The sequence below is a fragment of the Lethenteron reissneri genome, chromosome 25 (assembly GCF_015708825.2).
Source record: "Lethenteron reissneri isolate LAM-NWPU_2019-01 chromosome 25, ASM1570882v1, whole genome shotgun sequence".
Classification (NCBI taxonomy): Eukaryota; Metazoa; Chordata; class Hyperoartia; order Petromyzontiformes; family Petromyzontidae; genus Lethenteron; species Lethenteron reissneri.
The window spans coordinates 8022548-8039015 of NC_083803.1; the positions used below are offsets into that span (position 1 = coordinate 8022548).

Consider the following 16468-nt stretch of genomic DNA (forward strand, 5'->3'; position numbering starts at 1 on the left):
GAACTGGCGACCTCTGCTTTGCAAGTCCAATGTGTTCACCATGGTACGATGGTGGCGCCCATGCAGATGTTATATTTCACGTGAGCACCATGAATGATGTTCTTATTGGTGGATTAATATGATATATTATTAACGTGGTAAATTTAAGTTTTAATAAATAAAATTATGAATAGAAATTTGTTATGTAGATAAACAGCGATGCTCTGTCGGGAATTCTGCCGTGATTAAAATCTAATGAGGTTTTTTCTCCGCATAAATTTATCTAAGGACATTCCACTGCGGATGCTGTAGGTCAAGGACACGTTTTATGAAGATAAACAGCACACTGAATGGAACGTTCAAGATTATTTTTTTTCCCAAAAGTATTTTTTAACACAACGATATCAGGTACACACAGGGGATATTAAAGGCGGTTGACTCCAGCATAAATACATTATGGATTATAGTGCATTGGAAACCGATCTATACCGCATATTTCAGTAAGCTGTTTCAAAACATTTAAAAATATTAAATAGTGTATGAAATGTCAATAGATATTTGCGCACAGGTGCGGTTGAGTACATTTCCAACACTTTGCATCAAAGTTCCTCATTCCAATTTACAGGATGCTGCCACTGGGTGATTACTCTTTGTTTTTTTCGGTAAAGTCACGTAGGTAAAAAAAAATAAAAAATCACGACGTTTCGGAGGCAACACCATCTTCCGTCTTCAGGTGGCACCGTCGCAGCAAAATTACTGTATCTGTGATACAGTAATTTTGTGTTGCCTCCGAAACGTCGTGATTTAATTTATTTTTATTTTATTTTTTACCTACGTGACTTTACCGAAAAAAACAAAATAGTATGGACCCTTTGCAGTCACGAAAACTTCTAATCTAGAATCACTGGGTGATTGTTGGCATTCTGGACTTTGCAAATCAGAGGTCACTGGACCGATGTCACAGTCAGGCCGATGATACGATGATCCACGTTTCTTAAATCTCTCCACCTCTGTCCTCCAAGCGGTATAAATGGGTATACCGCATTTAGTTGATCGGCGGTTCAACCTCTCCCCAAGGCGTCTGGCCAGCATGGAAGAGTAGGCCAAGTTCGCCTCCAGAGAGGTGCTCTGTAGAGCTCCCCTCTCGTGCAGGGGCCTCCACCCAGCTGTGTCGTGAGCAAGACATTGCGGGGCTACATCTTGACCCCTGACTCTTTAATTATGATTCACAGCTTTGGCAACGTGACACACATCAACAGTGCAGCATCTTGCTCGCCCACAGTGAGCGACATGACAGGCCGACGGACACGGCGCTTTGTCGGTGGACAGAAATTAGTTCTGCCTCAAAACCAATTTCTTTCACCATCTAGCACAGACGTGGACATGTGGAGGTTAAAATAAAAACAAACATCAATACATTGTTGAAATTGTCTGGATTCGTTTAGATTTTCGGTGTAAAAGAATCGATAACGCTTGAGTACAGAGAGTGACTGTCGCGGGCGTGAAATGACTCGTAATGAGCTCTTTGTCCACCTGTGTGTGTGTGTGTGTCCCTTGTTCCAGCTGGCATTGCTCTCGTAGCCAAAACCGCACACAATGTCAGTGTTCTTCATTGTTTACTTGCGAACTTGTGCCGCAGAGTTAAATGTCACATGTCAAATTCAGGACATTGTATTATTATTATTATTTAAATCAATGACGAATCAGTGTCAGACTGCTGCACTGCACGCGCACACAAGTTAGCTGCATTGTTGTTTTAATGTTCACGCGTTATCAGGAAAATGCCTGGTGACGATGATGCTGTTTGGGGCCGTCCATAAATGACGTCACGCACCTATGGGGGGGGGGTCAAACATTTGTGACGATTTGTGACGAGGGGGGGGGGGTGAGAAATGTGACGTCACATCAAAATGCGCAACTTTAAATAAATATAGACAACACGTTCTACTTATTAAATATACTTTTTAATAAATGTTTTCTCCTACAACATCAGAGTGCAGCGCCACATTAAATACGCACTACAATGATAATAGTTTACAGTGATTTGAAGCATGTTCTATTTGGGGGGGGGGGGGGGGCAGAGCTTCGTGACGTCATATTTGAGGGGGGGTCTGACTTTTTGTGACGCCGTGTGACGAAGGGGGGGGGGAGGTCAAGCATCGTCCAAAATCGCGTGACGTCATTTATGGACGGCCCCTTTGTAGATATGATTCGGAAAAAATATGGCTCCACTTGGTAGAACGTACTCTTTGGTTCTTTCGGTAAAGTCACGCAGATAGAAACTTCATCGATCACGACGTTTCGATCGCAACACAAGCAACCGTCGGTGAGGCCTCAGCAGTTAACCTGTTGTGTTTGTCTCACCTGATGGCGATTGCTTGTGTTGCGATCGAAACGTCGTGATCTATTAATTTTCTATTTGCGTGACTTTACCGAAAGAACCAAAGAGTATGGATTCCTGCGGTCACGAAAGCTTCAAATCAAGATTGGGTAGCACGTGTGCAGCATTGCGGAGGGATGACTGCCAAGATTGACATCAGAGTGGTCTCAACGAGTCTGGCGACCAAGGGGAAGACCTACGAGGAAGATGGTAGTGGGAGGCTGTCAGGGCAGATCCTGGTGGTCAAGTGTCTACCGTGCAGCAACAGCAGCTGCAGGCCCTGGCGGAGGGGAGAAATTCATTGACGAATCGTGTTGGCATGATCAGCTTTGGTTGTGTTGACATCTTGGTCTTGTATTTATTTGTTGTTCAGTTCGCTCGTAGTCTATTTAGAAAACTAAAAGTAAAGTACAACGTGTTTACTTGCTGGACAAACGTGTTGTAGGGGCACAACTGGGAAACGCAATATGTACATTGAGTGCAGACTGGAGTGAAAATGACAACATGAAGAGGCCATCTGGAGCAGGTTGGAGTGCTTCTGGAAAATAAAATTTCTAAATGTAAAACAACATACCAATGTGCCGAAACATTAATGTTTTTAATTGGTGGCTATGACTTGCGATGACATACGATTCGGGAACATGGACCCTGATAAATGAAGTGGAAGAACAGGTGAAGAACGCAGATAGAATCATCTAGAGATACAGGCCGTGAACATCGTGTCACTGCACAGCATATTGTGGGTACAGTGCAAAATGGATGGCTTTGGTGATGAATCTGGTTTGCTTACATTACCCTGACAGAAACTTACCATTCAAGTCCTGCTTTACAAATGCTGACCTCACAATTGATTAGATCAGCTGGCAGATGCAAAAACCACATGCAACTATTTAGAATGCAGTCCACACCTGTATATATTCACCATACGTAAACGATGAAGCACTCGTGAAAGTCGCTGTATACATCTATATAAGATCGGATAAGGTTTATTTCAGTGGCATCTCACGCCAATAAGGAAAACAGCTAAAACAGCGGCATCCTCAGTTACTAATGCCACCAGCGTCATGCCCAGATTGAATTTGATGCATTTCTATTTAAAAAGAAGTACGCAGTATTGGGTTTTTTTCTACCTCTAGCCATACAACTAATGTCCTTGTGCGCGTGAAATGTCAACTCAAGGGGTCAATTCGCTTATCGATAATTCCTGCCTCTTATGTGACCGAAGCCTAACGGCACAATCGCCCTACATGCTCCCGATATCATCGCATGGCAGAGGCTTTAGGAGGGCTGAGTCTGGTTTGTGACTTGGGTGGGTGAGCGAGCATGCGCCCTGGCCAGGTGTTGTAGGCGTGCGATGGTAAGGTTGCCTGAAGATGGCAGCGTGTAGTGTTAACCGGCCCCACCACTCTCATATCACTACCCTCACGTATGTGTTCTCCGGATACTCCAAATTCCTTCCACATTTATTCCCAAAATACTCATTCGTGGTATTTGCCAAACATCCATATGTAGGACCCAAGTGGAAATGTCTTGAGACTCATTGAGTAAAATAATTGGCTGAAATTGATATTGCTGTATTATGTTAGCATATAACCATAAATCACTGGAACAGCATGTGCACGCATTAACGCACGGAACATATTTGGAAGCCTCTCATTCCTGTTATGGATGTAATGAGGTAATGCCTTTGTTTATGCGGTAAATCGTGCGCTATTATTATTTACTTCTGTGCCCACCTCCCCCCCCCCCCCGAAGCTAGATAGCGTAACAATGAGACTGGTGTAAATGGTAAATGTGTGAGATTTGTGAACCTCCCACCAACAGCCAAAACATTTTCGAACATGACTTGTAAGTAAAAGAAAGAAAAGGTTGACGCAGAACACTGTAAGGGATATTGCTATTGAAATGGTAATTCGAGAAAACACATTCACTTTATTTTGTTTATTGATGTAGCGTAACCAGCTGCCTGGAATATTAATGCGGGGCACATGTACACGCGCAGACATGCACAAATTTTTTTACCATTTTTTTTCAATTTCAAAATTGTGTGTGGTGTAGCTTCTGTGGATTTTCATTTCGTGTACCCTAGAGGGTGACTGCCAATTGAAGAAGCACTTAGTGCCAGGCTTCTTGATGTTTGTTCAGACGATGGGAATAGCACGGATCCTGGTGACATCTACTGGCCAACATGACGGCACCCAACCCATGATGCTTTGTTTGATGTATTACACATCGCAACAGGAATAACCCATACTGTCCGTTAATGATACGTTGTGATGAACAGATGCAAAAAAAGCATGTTGAATTCATTGGACTTGCTGGTTTCTAGATATTTTTTCGCAAAATTTCTACGCGTGATGGATTGCCATAGTTGGAAATGAGTCTGATTGAAAAAAACCTTCCGAAGTGTTGGACAATGCAATTAATGTTTAAAATGTTTTGTTGAATTGCATTGTGGGTGTACGGTCATCACAAGGACTACAGCAGTTTAAGAAGGCCCTGTACGACCACCACCTTCTCAGCACAACTTGAGATGGGCAGTACATTTTTGATCCACCAGCAATGTCCACATTCCAAAGAATAAAAACAAATGTCGTTCGTGCAATTTTGTTCTCACAATTGCTGAGGAACCACGAACAAACTGGGTGGCAGCAGCCAGGCAGTTAGTCGGTGACAACCATTGCCTAAGCTCTGCAGTTGATACATAGTCCACGTTAAAGCCCAAGTAGCCAGGGTCACGTGTTTGGTGAGTTATTTATAATTCGCAGTTGCCTCATGTGGGTTTTAATTGCATATAGCAAGTAAAAATGTATTGGCCTTATTGCTTCTGTGCATCATTGGACTTGTATAAGTGTTGGTTTATTGTGTAATTTTCATAGCAAATGTGGAATGTTATCTGCTCAGCGATGTGCACACATTTGTCTGCGTTCATGTGCAAGCACATATACGAGCGTTTACAGTTTTTCTTTTAATTCATGAGATTTTCAATGTGCTTTGTTATTTGAATATGTATGCTTGGCATTTTAATATAGCATGCTGGAGTAGTACGATTACGGTCAGTTCATTGCAATACGATGCCATTCAGCCAAGTTCAATAACAGACTGCATTCCATTGGCAACTGGGCTCTCAATATCATCAAGGTCCTCTCAAAAAACGAGGAGAGGTCCTTTCCTCTTTTCTCAGCCTGATGATGACCGCTTGCGTTGCGATCGAAACGTCGTAGTTTTTTTGTTATGTTTGTTCTTTTCTTTGAACCTATCTTACGTGACTTTACCGAAAGACCCAAAGAATAAGGTCCTCTCATTTTTAGATTTAAAGCTTTCGTGACTGCAAGGATTCATCTTCTTGGTTCTTTCGGTAAAGTCACGTAGAAGGGAAGTAATTAAATAATAAAAATAAAACATATTACTTCCCTTCTACGTGACTTTACCGAAAGAACCAAGAAGAAGGTCCTCTCAGTTTCATCTTAAAATTAGTACATAGCACTGCCTGTTAATATTAGACACGGGACAATGCACCCCCTGCAGACAGTTTATGAATTGTCACTCTTCAGGGTCGTTATCCGATTTAATAAACTATTGGGTTTTTATCTCATGCCTTGTAAGTAGTTTCAATTCTAATTTGTTCTACCGCATCTGTATAAATGTGCTCACTCCACTATAGCCGACATGTAAGAGTTTTTATTTAATTTTCATTCATTATCGGTAATCACAGCGTTGTTCGTACGTTTCCTGAGTGTAAAGAATCTAGTTTAAAATCGATAAAGGCGCAGTCCTGCATTTTCTTGGTCACACCACCGCTGGTAGAAATGCGTCCACGAGAGGAAGATCAAAAAGGGTCCCTCTCGTCTCGAGTGTATATTGGCCTAGATTAACCCTGGCCAGTCGTCTCCGAAGATGCAATGCTCGGCTGTTCGACAACGCGATGTGTGAATCGCACTTGGACCGTGGGACGGAGTGGCACTGGCTATTCTGCTGCGGCTGTGACCGGGGGGTGTCCGCCTGTGTGCGCCACGCGTGTGTGTGTTGCGCGTGTTGTGTGTGTGTGTGCGCACAGGGAACAGCATCTTGTGCACGGCGGCGGACAGCGTGACGAGTGCCGTGCAGAAGGCCAGCCAGGCCCTCAATGAGCGCGGAGAGCGGCTCGGTCGAGCAGAGGACAAAACCGCCGATATGGCCAATAGCGCCAACCAGTTCGCCGAGACTGCACAAAAGGTTGAATGATGCACGTTCGTCGTATACACGCGCACGAGTCTTTTTAAATCCTTTATATTAAGTTCACATGCTTGCTTGCTTGCGCGCTTACGACCGTGCAAATCTTTCGGTCGTTTTTTAACCCACTTCCCGTGATCCAATCGAGCCGACATTTTGCACACAGACTCGTTGTGCGTGACAATTTATTTTCGTGAAATTTTTTTCCCAAAATTTTCCACTTTTTAGGGAAAAAATAATTTCACTAACACAATCATATATTTTTCCTAAACACAGAAAATGATTCAAGAAAACAACAAAAATGTACAATATAAACAATCATACAAAAATTGAAAACCTTATAATCCTTATATACGACTTTCCTTATATTTAATTTAAAATACCAATGTGATAAAAATGAAACTTTTACTCAAGAAAAACAGAAATGAATAATAAAATAAAACCGGTGCCACGCATATAAAGGATTTATAGCGAAAAACTTTTTTTTTACGGGTTAATTTTTTTTGTTGCACATTTCTGTGGATATATTGCATCGTTTTCGTTAAAGTACAGCATGTGCTGCGGTGATTACCTGCCATTGCCATGTGCATATTTGCCAAGAGCCCACGTTTTGAAGAGTGTACGGCAACCCATAATGATCTCTCTCTCTCTAATCAGCAAGCTGTTGATTCCTGTGTTGTCACTTACCACGAAATAATATAACAGCCCTTTCTCAATCTAATGCAGGGTGAAGGGCTGCTCACGCTGTGTAGGTCATGGGGATTGTTTTACCATACCTCACTGTGTTAGTCAGTGTCGGTTGGCTTAAGTGGGAAGCCCCGGATGGCTCCAGACATCTCTCACATCACTACTAAGCCAGAAATATAAATGATCATTGTAAGTGTCAATCGTAAAAATAATAGCGAAAATAATAAAGTAATAGGAACTTTAGCAGACTTTTCAAATTACTTATTTTAAAATGTGAGTTGACTCCAGTTGCATCCATTATACTGAATTCAGAAGATCAAGTGATGTTCGATTATAACTTTATATAAGCAATTTTATTACTTATAAAATAGTTACAACAGTTATGCAACTTTATTTTTTTATGTTTACGTATTTGACATGATCTTATTAGAACATATAGAATTGTATGTGGTAATTTTAATTTCAATATTTTGTGCCAATTATTATATACAAAAATCCAAATATAAATGCCGGGCCATTTAAGTAAATCTATTCATCTTTGTCAAATTGTGAAAAAATAACAACGCCTCAAGTTCTTTTTTAAAATACTTGCAAAGAACCCTCATTAATGTTTTAGCTGTAGTATAATTGGAACGTATCATTAATTACAGCGTTCTTGAGAAAAGGGCAAATTATTATCGTGGCAGGTTCCCTCATCAGGAGGTAATTGCCGTTATTATCATAGTCATTTGTGGGCTCGGTGGAAAGAGATGCAGTGGTTTTAAAACTCCTCCGTTGGAAAATGAACGCTAGAACGGCTGAATGTCTTCAATCCCTGATATGAATGTATTTTTCCTGAAATCTCAGGGCCCTCAATTAGGTGCTACTCAAAGAGGCTATTTTAGGAGAGCACGCTCCATTGTTTGCTGTTGAATTATGAACTGTATTGGTTCTGCCCATTTCCTCTGAGTCCTGCAAAAGTTAATGTTCTGACAGCTGGGCTGAAAAAGTGACCAGCTGATATTAAACCAGTGACGGGTGCATTGCCCACCGATTTGATGCCATACTTGAGCGAGCAATGCTGTTTTATGTTCAGTAGTAGGCAATGAACAATTCGCCCACCCACCTCCAGCGATTTGATATCTCATCAATTAAGGTCACGATTAGATTAATTAATCAATTCTTTTTCAACTTCTTGTCATCGTCTCATGTTAAGTTATTCTTTTTGTTCTGCTCTCATTCATATAGCGATGTCAACTTCATTATCTTAAATGTATCATGAGCCATTTTTCAGAATTTAAAAGAATTTGTTCAATGGGTGGGTACATTGTGCGAGTAAAACAAATATATCAATATTGATCGATGGATCAATGCATTGTTTTAGTATTGTAAAAAGGTAATTGAATCTTGCCGTGGTGTAATTCTTAGCACCCTGAACTTTGCATCCAGAGGTCAGCAATTCGATCTCCTGGTCCATAATAGAGGTTTTTGGGTTACATCGTGTAAATATAAAAGTCGTCGTTAACCAGTCACCACCCGACACAGCCAATTAGTAAGGTTTTGTCACGTAAACAAAACATGCCAATTAGTTACCAGTTCAGCACACCGCCTGTGTGTTGGAGAGTAAACCCACAGCATTTACAATTCGAGTACTACGTTTCACCAGCAATAACAACCAGCTTCATCAGGCGACAACCAAAGTTGTGGAGGAATCCTCGTGTTTCGGTCTTAAATAGAGGGATACATGTGACGTCATCACTTGCGAGCCAATCAGGTGCGACCTCCGGGGGGGGGGGGCGGTTAATTTATGCATATAAATTAGAATGAATATACATTAGCGGTTGAGTTATTCATAGTGTAATGAACGTGCATTATGCATGCACACCATGCACGTACGAATTGGCATGTTTTGTTTACGTGACAAACCTTACTAAATGGTTGCGTCGGGTGGTGGCGGGTTTGACGACACATTTATATTTACGTGATTTAACCTCTATTATCGATAATATCGGTCGTGGAAGCCTCTGTGTTAAACCGATCTTCTAGCACGGCATTTGAAACAATGTGCAAGCTTCAGTCCAGCCAACAACACAAATGGTTACAGCACAGTCGAATGTCAGGTCGCGGTGGGATAAAGTGTGGGTACTCCCATCAAGGGTGTCGCCATGGAGTCAACATTGGGGGGGACCAAATCTTCCAGAAAATAAATAAATCTAAATTTGAAAACGAATTTCCTGCCTAAAATTTTGAAAAATTCACTAACACATGTCATGGACTTTTTATAATTTTTTTCAATAATGTCTAATAGTGTATTGTATTACATTGCTCTGTTTTTTTCTTTTTTACCTTTTCTTGTTTCATTGTATGTAATGGCTGAGACTAGGGATTAATAAAGTACAACCATAACCACAATCATATAAACCGAAATCTATGCATTGTTATATGAAGACAAGTCCAGATATTGTGGCCAAGGTTTAGCAAATTGTTGTTTTTATTTACATAGCATAGCAATTTAAAAAATAAATATTGTTTATAGCAATATATTGCGGGGACATTTTGAGCATATTTGAATATTGGGGGGGATGTGTGTCCCCCGATATATATTATAATTACGGCCTTGACTCCCATCCATTCTAAGACGTCTGTGTTGATTTGTGCAACGAGCTAAGGCATTCTCATCGCTGCCAGTCTCATATTCACATCGCTCGTTGCAATGTTAAGGCATCGATTCCCTCTGCTGGATGTTTAGGAGCATAGCACACATGCATTTCCATTGGGCTGAAAGATTCACACGCCCATTTCTACAGGAGGAATTCGATGGATGATCGTGATTATTGCCACGGCTCGATTCAAGGATCGATTGTTTTTATCACACTGAATTGTAATGCCTCTTTTTGGCTGCACGTGTGACTTGAATCCACTCCGCGCAAATAATATGAATAGTCAAACATCAGTTCTTATGCAATTTTATGAATATATTATGAGCTTAAAAGTCAATGTTGTTAAACTGATATGTCGGTCCACCTTTAATTTCCAACAAACTGTGATGTTTTGTGGTGCGTTACACATTGTTTTGGTGCTGAGGTGGGTGCAGTGGTTAGCGCTCTGCGTTTACCGAACACTCGAGTTCAACTCCCGGCCATGGCTAACATTAGTGGGCGAGTGATATCCGAACCGGGCCTCTCCTCCACACCCTTTGATAACCCGCACTGACCAGAGTAGTGAAGTATGGTTCCGTAAAACAGCATGCCACAAATGGAGTGTGGTGGCCTCCATCCATTGGTGGATTGAAAATCTCTTGAATTGGTCGTAGTTATTTATTAACACAGTATTTGGCCTGATCGCCAAACGCACGTATGCAGGTTTGATGGGCGGCATGGACATTGGGGTATAAGAAATTATGGAACAGTTGGGGGTGCTTGGCAAAAGTTGCTGATTGTGGATTATTATTTTCTTTGCACTTACAGCTCGTGACAAAGTACAAGTGCTGATGGAGACCCTACCCTCCTGTCCTCACAAGGGAACCACCAGCGCACCCCCTCCACATCTGTCTGTGCTGCCCGTGTGTTTTTGGGAAAGTGACGTGCACTCTTTATCTGGTAAACCATGTATTGCTTTGTTTCGCGTTGTGTTATCTCACCGTTTCTGCACAGAACAATCCACAAATGTCAAGGGTAAGTAAAGGCAATGCGTTGTTCATTTGAAAATGAATGTGTGTGGTTTGAGTGCAGAGTAAATAGAACTGGAAGATAGAAATCGCAAGTTTATTTTAAACGCTTTAGTGGTTTAGGATTATGAGCAATAGCAATGTTATTCCTTTCGTGCTTGCAGAAGGTGTAACAAAGTAGCATCTCAGCTTTTGTCCAACCTTGAACAAATGTTGTTCACGTATGAACTGCACATCGCGAGATGAGTTTCCAGCATGAGTTGTGCTCGTGGTTTAAGCCAAACACATATTGATATTTAAAAAACACGCAAACCTATTGTTTTCTTTGAGTACGTATGTCCATTTTTGTGGATGCCACAGTTACATATGATGTCTAAAAATGTGCGGCAGATAGTCTACCTTCATTCCAGTATTATTGTGTTTGATAATTCACCTGCATCTGAAAATGGTGTAGAATCTAAACATTCCCTATTGAAAATAGGATATATTTATTTAATAGTTTTTCCTACAAATTTATTTTGCTTTTTGTTAACAGAAGAATATTGGGATGTGAACACTGGATTGAAAAAAACATTTGTTATCTGGTGGAACAATATTTTTCATTTAAAATATACAGTTCCGTTCTTTATATGTTGAATTTGTATTTAACGAAGACCTTTGCAATTGCTATAGGCGTTAGATATGGCTTTACTGCTTATCAGCAAAATTGTATATTGTCTACTAGGAGTGTACCTTTGGTTCGGAATCGCATCAACCCAATTGTTGCCAGGAAAATCTAGAAACGTTTTGGGGACTTGCCCAATTAAGGTTGAATGGGAACATGACCCGATCATCATTGGTTTACATCCTAAGGGGCTTATCGGGTGCCTATATTTAGGATCCGATTACGAAGGATTAACAATGTCTGTAGGAATAGAATCGATTGCCTGCCAGAGTCGAGATGTGTTTCGGAAACCTAATCTGTTTACCGTTTCACTGCAGTATATGAAGCTAGCGTGCCGATCTGTAAGCCAGTGCTTTTGGAAAAATTGGCAGATCGCGTGGAGATTTGTGCAGTGAGACTGCCCAATCCACGAGGCTGTTGGCTAGCCAGGATGAATCAATGTTCTGGTGCGTTCACGAACCCATCTGTGTGGACCTGTCAGTTCTACTTTGATGGGTATTGGTTTCCTCCCACAAGCGCACACAGTCATGAATGGAATTGTTCAAATGTCCCCAAGACAGGACCCCTCCTGAAAATTGGCTTTGATACTTACAAAGACTTTCCTGGGAAAATAGTTCACGCTTTAGTATTTCAATAACAACAACAACAAAAGTAACTTAACACTGTTGTGTGTTGTTATTTAAGTCTAAAGGGATTGTGTTACATATTCTTACGCAGTAATTAAAGTGATCTCAATTTACCAGGATTGGTGATTGTTGGTTGAATTGGATTGGGGTCAAATTGTTACCCCAATCTGAACGTCGTGATCAGATCCAATTGGGCTCTAACTGTGCACCCCCTAGTCGTCACAATATAAAACAAACCGCAGAAAAGTTGTTACGTGACATAGAGGCAAAGAGTCACTGCGGTATTTTATACTTGGTTCTTTGGAGTATTTTAAACTTTTTAAAATTAGTATTAATATATAGAGCAGTATTACACTTTATTTTGGATAATGTCTGGAATATGTATTGGAATGTGTACAGCTTAATGTCATAGTAAATAGTCCATAAACTTCCTAAAATTACTGAAACATCTTCATCAGTGAGATGTGTTGTCTGGCTGTGGTTCACCTCCGTAATTCTGCATCGTTAGTGAAATTCTGCTCGGGGGCAATGCAGCGAAGATGAAGGGGGTTGCGATGGGCGATTGAGTTGGGCTCTTGAAGGGTATAGCGCAGGCACCAGTAGCAATGCGACATCATGTCCCTGACATTGGTATTCACTGTTAATTATAGCACAGCTCCAGGGCATTTCCAGGGCAGCGGCATTTATAATTGTAATTGAGGTGATTAACGTGTGGCTGGCAATCGTGTGAGGGATGCTCCGGTTAGCACGGTTGGCTACGTAGGATACAAACGAGATCTTTGTTGTCAACTAAAACTGTAGAGAAGACCCAAACACGGTCCTATACTGATTTATTCTCTTTGCAACATTTTGGTTACCAGTTCGATCTCCTGGCGCCCCAGTTCAAACAACGGTGCGAGTTTCTTCAACATCCTCCGCCACTTGCCTCTGTCCACCCAACTAGTATGCACGGCTTAACCAAATTAGTCGATTGACAGACAGGTCGTCGTGGGTGCTGGGATTAGTTGAGAGTACTCCCCATGACATCTCCACACCTCCGATTAGCACGGTTGGCTACCTACGGTGCGAGAGGAGTTCGCCATACATACATCTAATTGGCGTGGAAGAGTAGGCCGAAACACCCTCGAGAAGGGCTATCAAGAGCTCACGGGAAGGCACTTCTGCCAGCAGTGTCGTAAGCAAATAATTGCAGGGTTGCACCTTTAGGTAAAAAAATGTTGCGCCCGCTGTTTTGCCCTTGGAACGTGTTTGCTTCATGTGGTGGGCTTGCAAATATATATATTCTGCGTACACATTTGCTGCAGTATATTATTGTTGCTGTTGTATGACTTGTAAGTAAATAAATATACGCTACAGTATTATATCGATAGAATGGCACAGCCCTAGATCACACCAAAGGAAACGTATATCCTATTTCAATATGATTTCTTTTTTTAAAATATTGGTATACCATATATGGGTTGCCATATTTTATTTGCTTTTAATGTAATATCATTAAACACAGTGCCTACTTAATGTTACATTGATGTGTTCACGTTCATGAGTCATTTTATATAGGGAGTGTAATGTAGGTTATATCAATTATAATTTCATAGTAGTTGGTGGCGGTCGTCATCGTGTTTGTAAAATGTGGCAAATGTAAGTTTGGTACAAGGGCTAGTGTGCATGGTTAAGAAAGACAAGAGTATTTTACAACCTCACATGTCTGGAAGGGGACAATTTTTGCTTTAAAAAAAAAGCTCCTATTGTTATTTGATGGCACAAAGAAACGCGGCAATGTTTTTCACGAGTTAATATGCCGGCCCACAGATGCAGCAATGCATGCCATGCCATTGTCGTTTGGCAGTATTGCAAGTAGGATAAACAAAGGCTGTTTCAGAGATTCTGACCACCGGAGTGGTGGCTCCGTTTTTGTGGCAAGTGGAATATTTTTTGTTTCAAGTGGTGCAAAGAAGATAACCAACAATGTGTAGTATAATCAGAAAAAAAGTGTTACATCAAAAGATGTCTCTTCTTAAGACTTTTAAACATATATGTGTGTTTCGTTGTGTGCGCTGCTACATATTTACAATATTGGTCGAGCATATTTTTGGGATAAATGTTTTTTTTCAAAATTATACTCTTTTTGGACTGTTGTTTCAATATGAAAAAACATTTGAAAAGAACTGCACACGTGTATAGTTTCACTTCTCACTCACCGCGTCAAATGACACTGGACTCACAACTGCATCTGTGATATGTGAGCGACACTTCCATGTATGTGTTGATCACTTCTGCTTGCATTGAATGCCTTCTTCGTATGCCTCCTCTTGTGCACTCTCTCTCTCTCTAACCCTGTTGCTATTTGGACTGGAAGGGCACGGCTTAATTTCCTCAGTCGATATATTCCAGAACGCTGCTTGGCTGGTTTGGATTATGGGTTTAAGGCACTACTACTAGAGTATAATAATCGTCTGTTATTGTACCCTATAGTCCTATGCTACTATGAATTAGGACCAAAAATAAAGGGACTTGGATGTGTCGCGACAAAAATGTTTCCTAGAACAGTGTTCTGGACTGTTCTGGATGTAAATTAAGCATTGTAAGGTTTGTGGTTGTGATATCAGTTGGAAAATACACTATCTTTTGTGGGACTGCATGTGGTGCACTATTTCATTGATTCATGCTCAACGAATTGGAGAGTTGGGTGGAGGACGGTGGAAGTATCAACATAATGGAAGCAATCCCAGGAAGCTGAACCACATAGGAGAGGGGTGAACACATTTTTATATATTCATGTATAAAATCAAGAATCAAACAAGGTTTGGGTGATTATTGTACCAAATGCTTCATTGTGCTGTTTGTGCATTTGCTCAGGTTTTTGTGCAATATACCTATGGACATTAATTGTTGGTTGTTTATTTTCATCACATTCAAGTGGGTGTTCGTATTACAATGGGCATCAAGAGTGGTAGAACATCACAAGGGCTCCAGCAATGTTGACCATTGGGGGGCAGCCCTTGCACTCTAATCTCGTGTGCACACTGTTCATGCCTTGGCACTGGACCGAAAGCAGCTGTGTTAATGAAGTCTCGTTGAACTTCACATTTGGGGCCCTGAAATGTTATTGATTGAACCAAGTAATGCATCACTCCGTTGATTATGCTAATATTTACCATGTTGACATAGCAACATGGATACCCATAATGCAATGCGCCATAAACATTTTCTAATGCTTATTTTAATACAAATTCATTTACGTAGTAATAAATGTATTAATATAGGGCTTGTTATTCGATAACCACTCATAGGTAATTATTACTCTTAATAAAAAAAAACTGGTCCTCACCAAAATTTTTAAATATAGATCAGGCCCTATCATGTAAAGTGCAGTTTCCAACTGTTATCCGCTGTCTCGCCTCTCTATGTGCTATGAAGAAGGGTCATTGTCTGAAACGTTGCCTTTAATATATGTTATTCTTCAGGCCGCAGTGTTATTGACCAATGTGTTGAGTGTAATGCTCGTTGCAGTGTGGTGTGCCGTCTCCTCTCGTTACCCAAGACACAACACGATTAGAATGCAGGTGGCAGTGTTTTTTTTTTATGTTAAAGCAATGCCAGCGGACCCTCACTTAAAACTGATGGCTTATCATGCCTTTTAATGATTACCTGCAATTGCATTTTGTAGGGAAACAATTGTTTAGTGAATCTTTTGTAATGTACTATTTACATTACATACTGAGAGTTTTGCTGAGTGGTCAATGTTTATTAAAATGTTCATGAATAAAAGGACACCAATAAATGTGTTTAAGGTTGTTTTTGCGTTGTAATTTACGTGTCATCGTCATTCATTATCCGTGATCCCAAAAAACCGTCGCCATATCTCATGAACCAGGAATGCAACATCCACCGTGAGTGCACATGAGCTTATTTTAAAGTAAAGTTTAGGTTTGATTATTGTTTACGTCTCATTGCACACACTTGATGGCTTGGAAGATGTTGTTCTAGATGGATGGAAAATAAATACTGCACTGTGATCTTTTTTTGGCAGTGAGACAAAGTACTTAGTTTAATATGCAGTACTGTACAATACAATGCAGTGCCCTATTATTTGATATGCAGTAGAACAGAGCTAAACTATTTGTCAAATGTTTATAGATAAATGAGTGATACTACAATTACGGTGTTCAATATTTTTGTTAAAAAAAACTGAGTCGTTTGAGCACTCACATACTAAGGAAATACAATAGTCAATAAAAACTTATAAAAATTACAAAAATATATTTTGGGATCCA

General features: G+C 40.6%; 1 protein-coding gene across 2 annotated transcripts in view; it reads left to right on the forward strand.

The window, feature by feature from the left end:
* Positions 1 to 15527, forward strand: part of LOC133347150 (syntaxin-binding protein 6-like) — a 62609-nt gene extending 47082 nt beyond the window's left edge. Inside the window, exons 6-7 of one of the 2 annotated variants that reach the window (XM_061559173.1) lie at positions 6417 to 6574; positions 10705 to 15527. In XM_061559173.1, the coding sequence (XP_061415157.1) occupies positions 6417 to 6574; positions 10705 to 10728 (182 nt within the window). In that variant the 3' untranslated portion in view covers positions 10729 to 15527. Of the gene's footprint in view, positions 1 to 267; positions 364 to 6416; positions 6575 to 10704 lie in introns of those variants that run through there. The other variant, XM_061559175.1, reaches the window with a different exon arrangement.
* Positions 15528 to 16468: the final 941 nt, after the last annotated feature.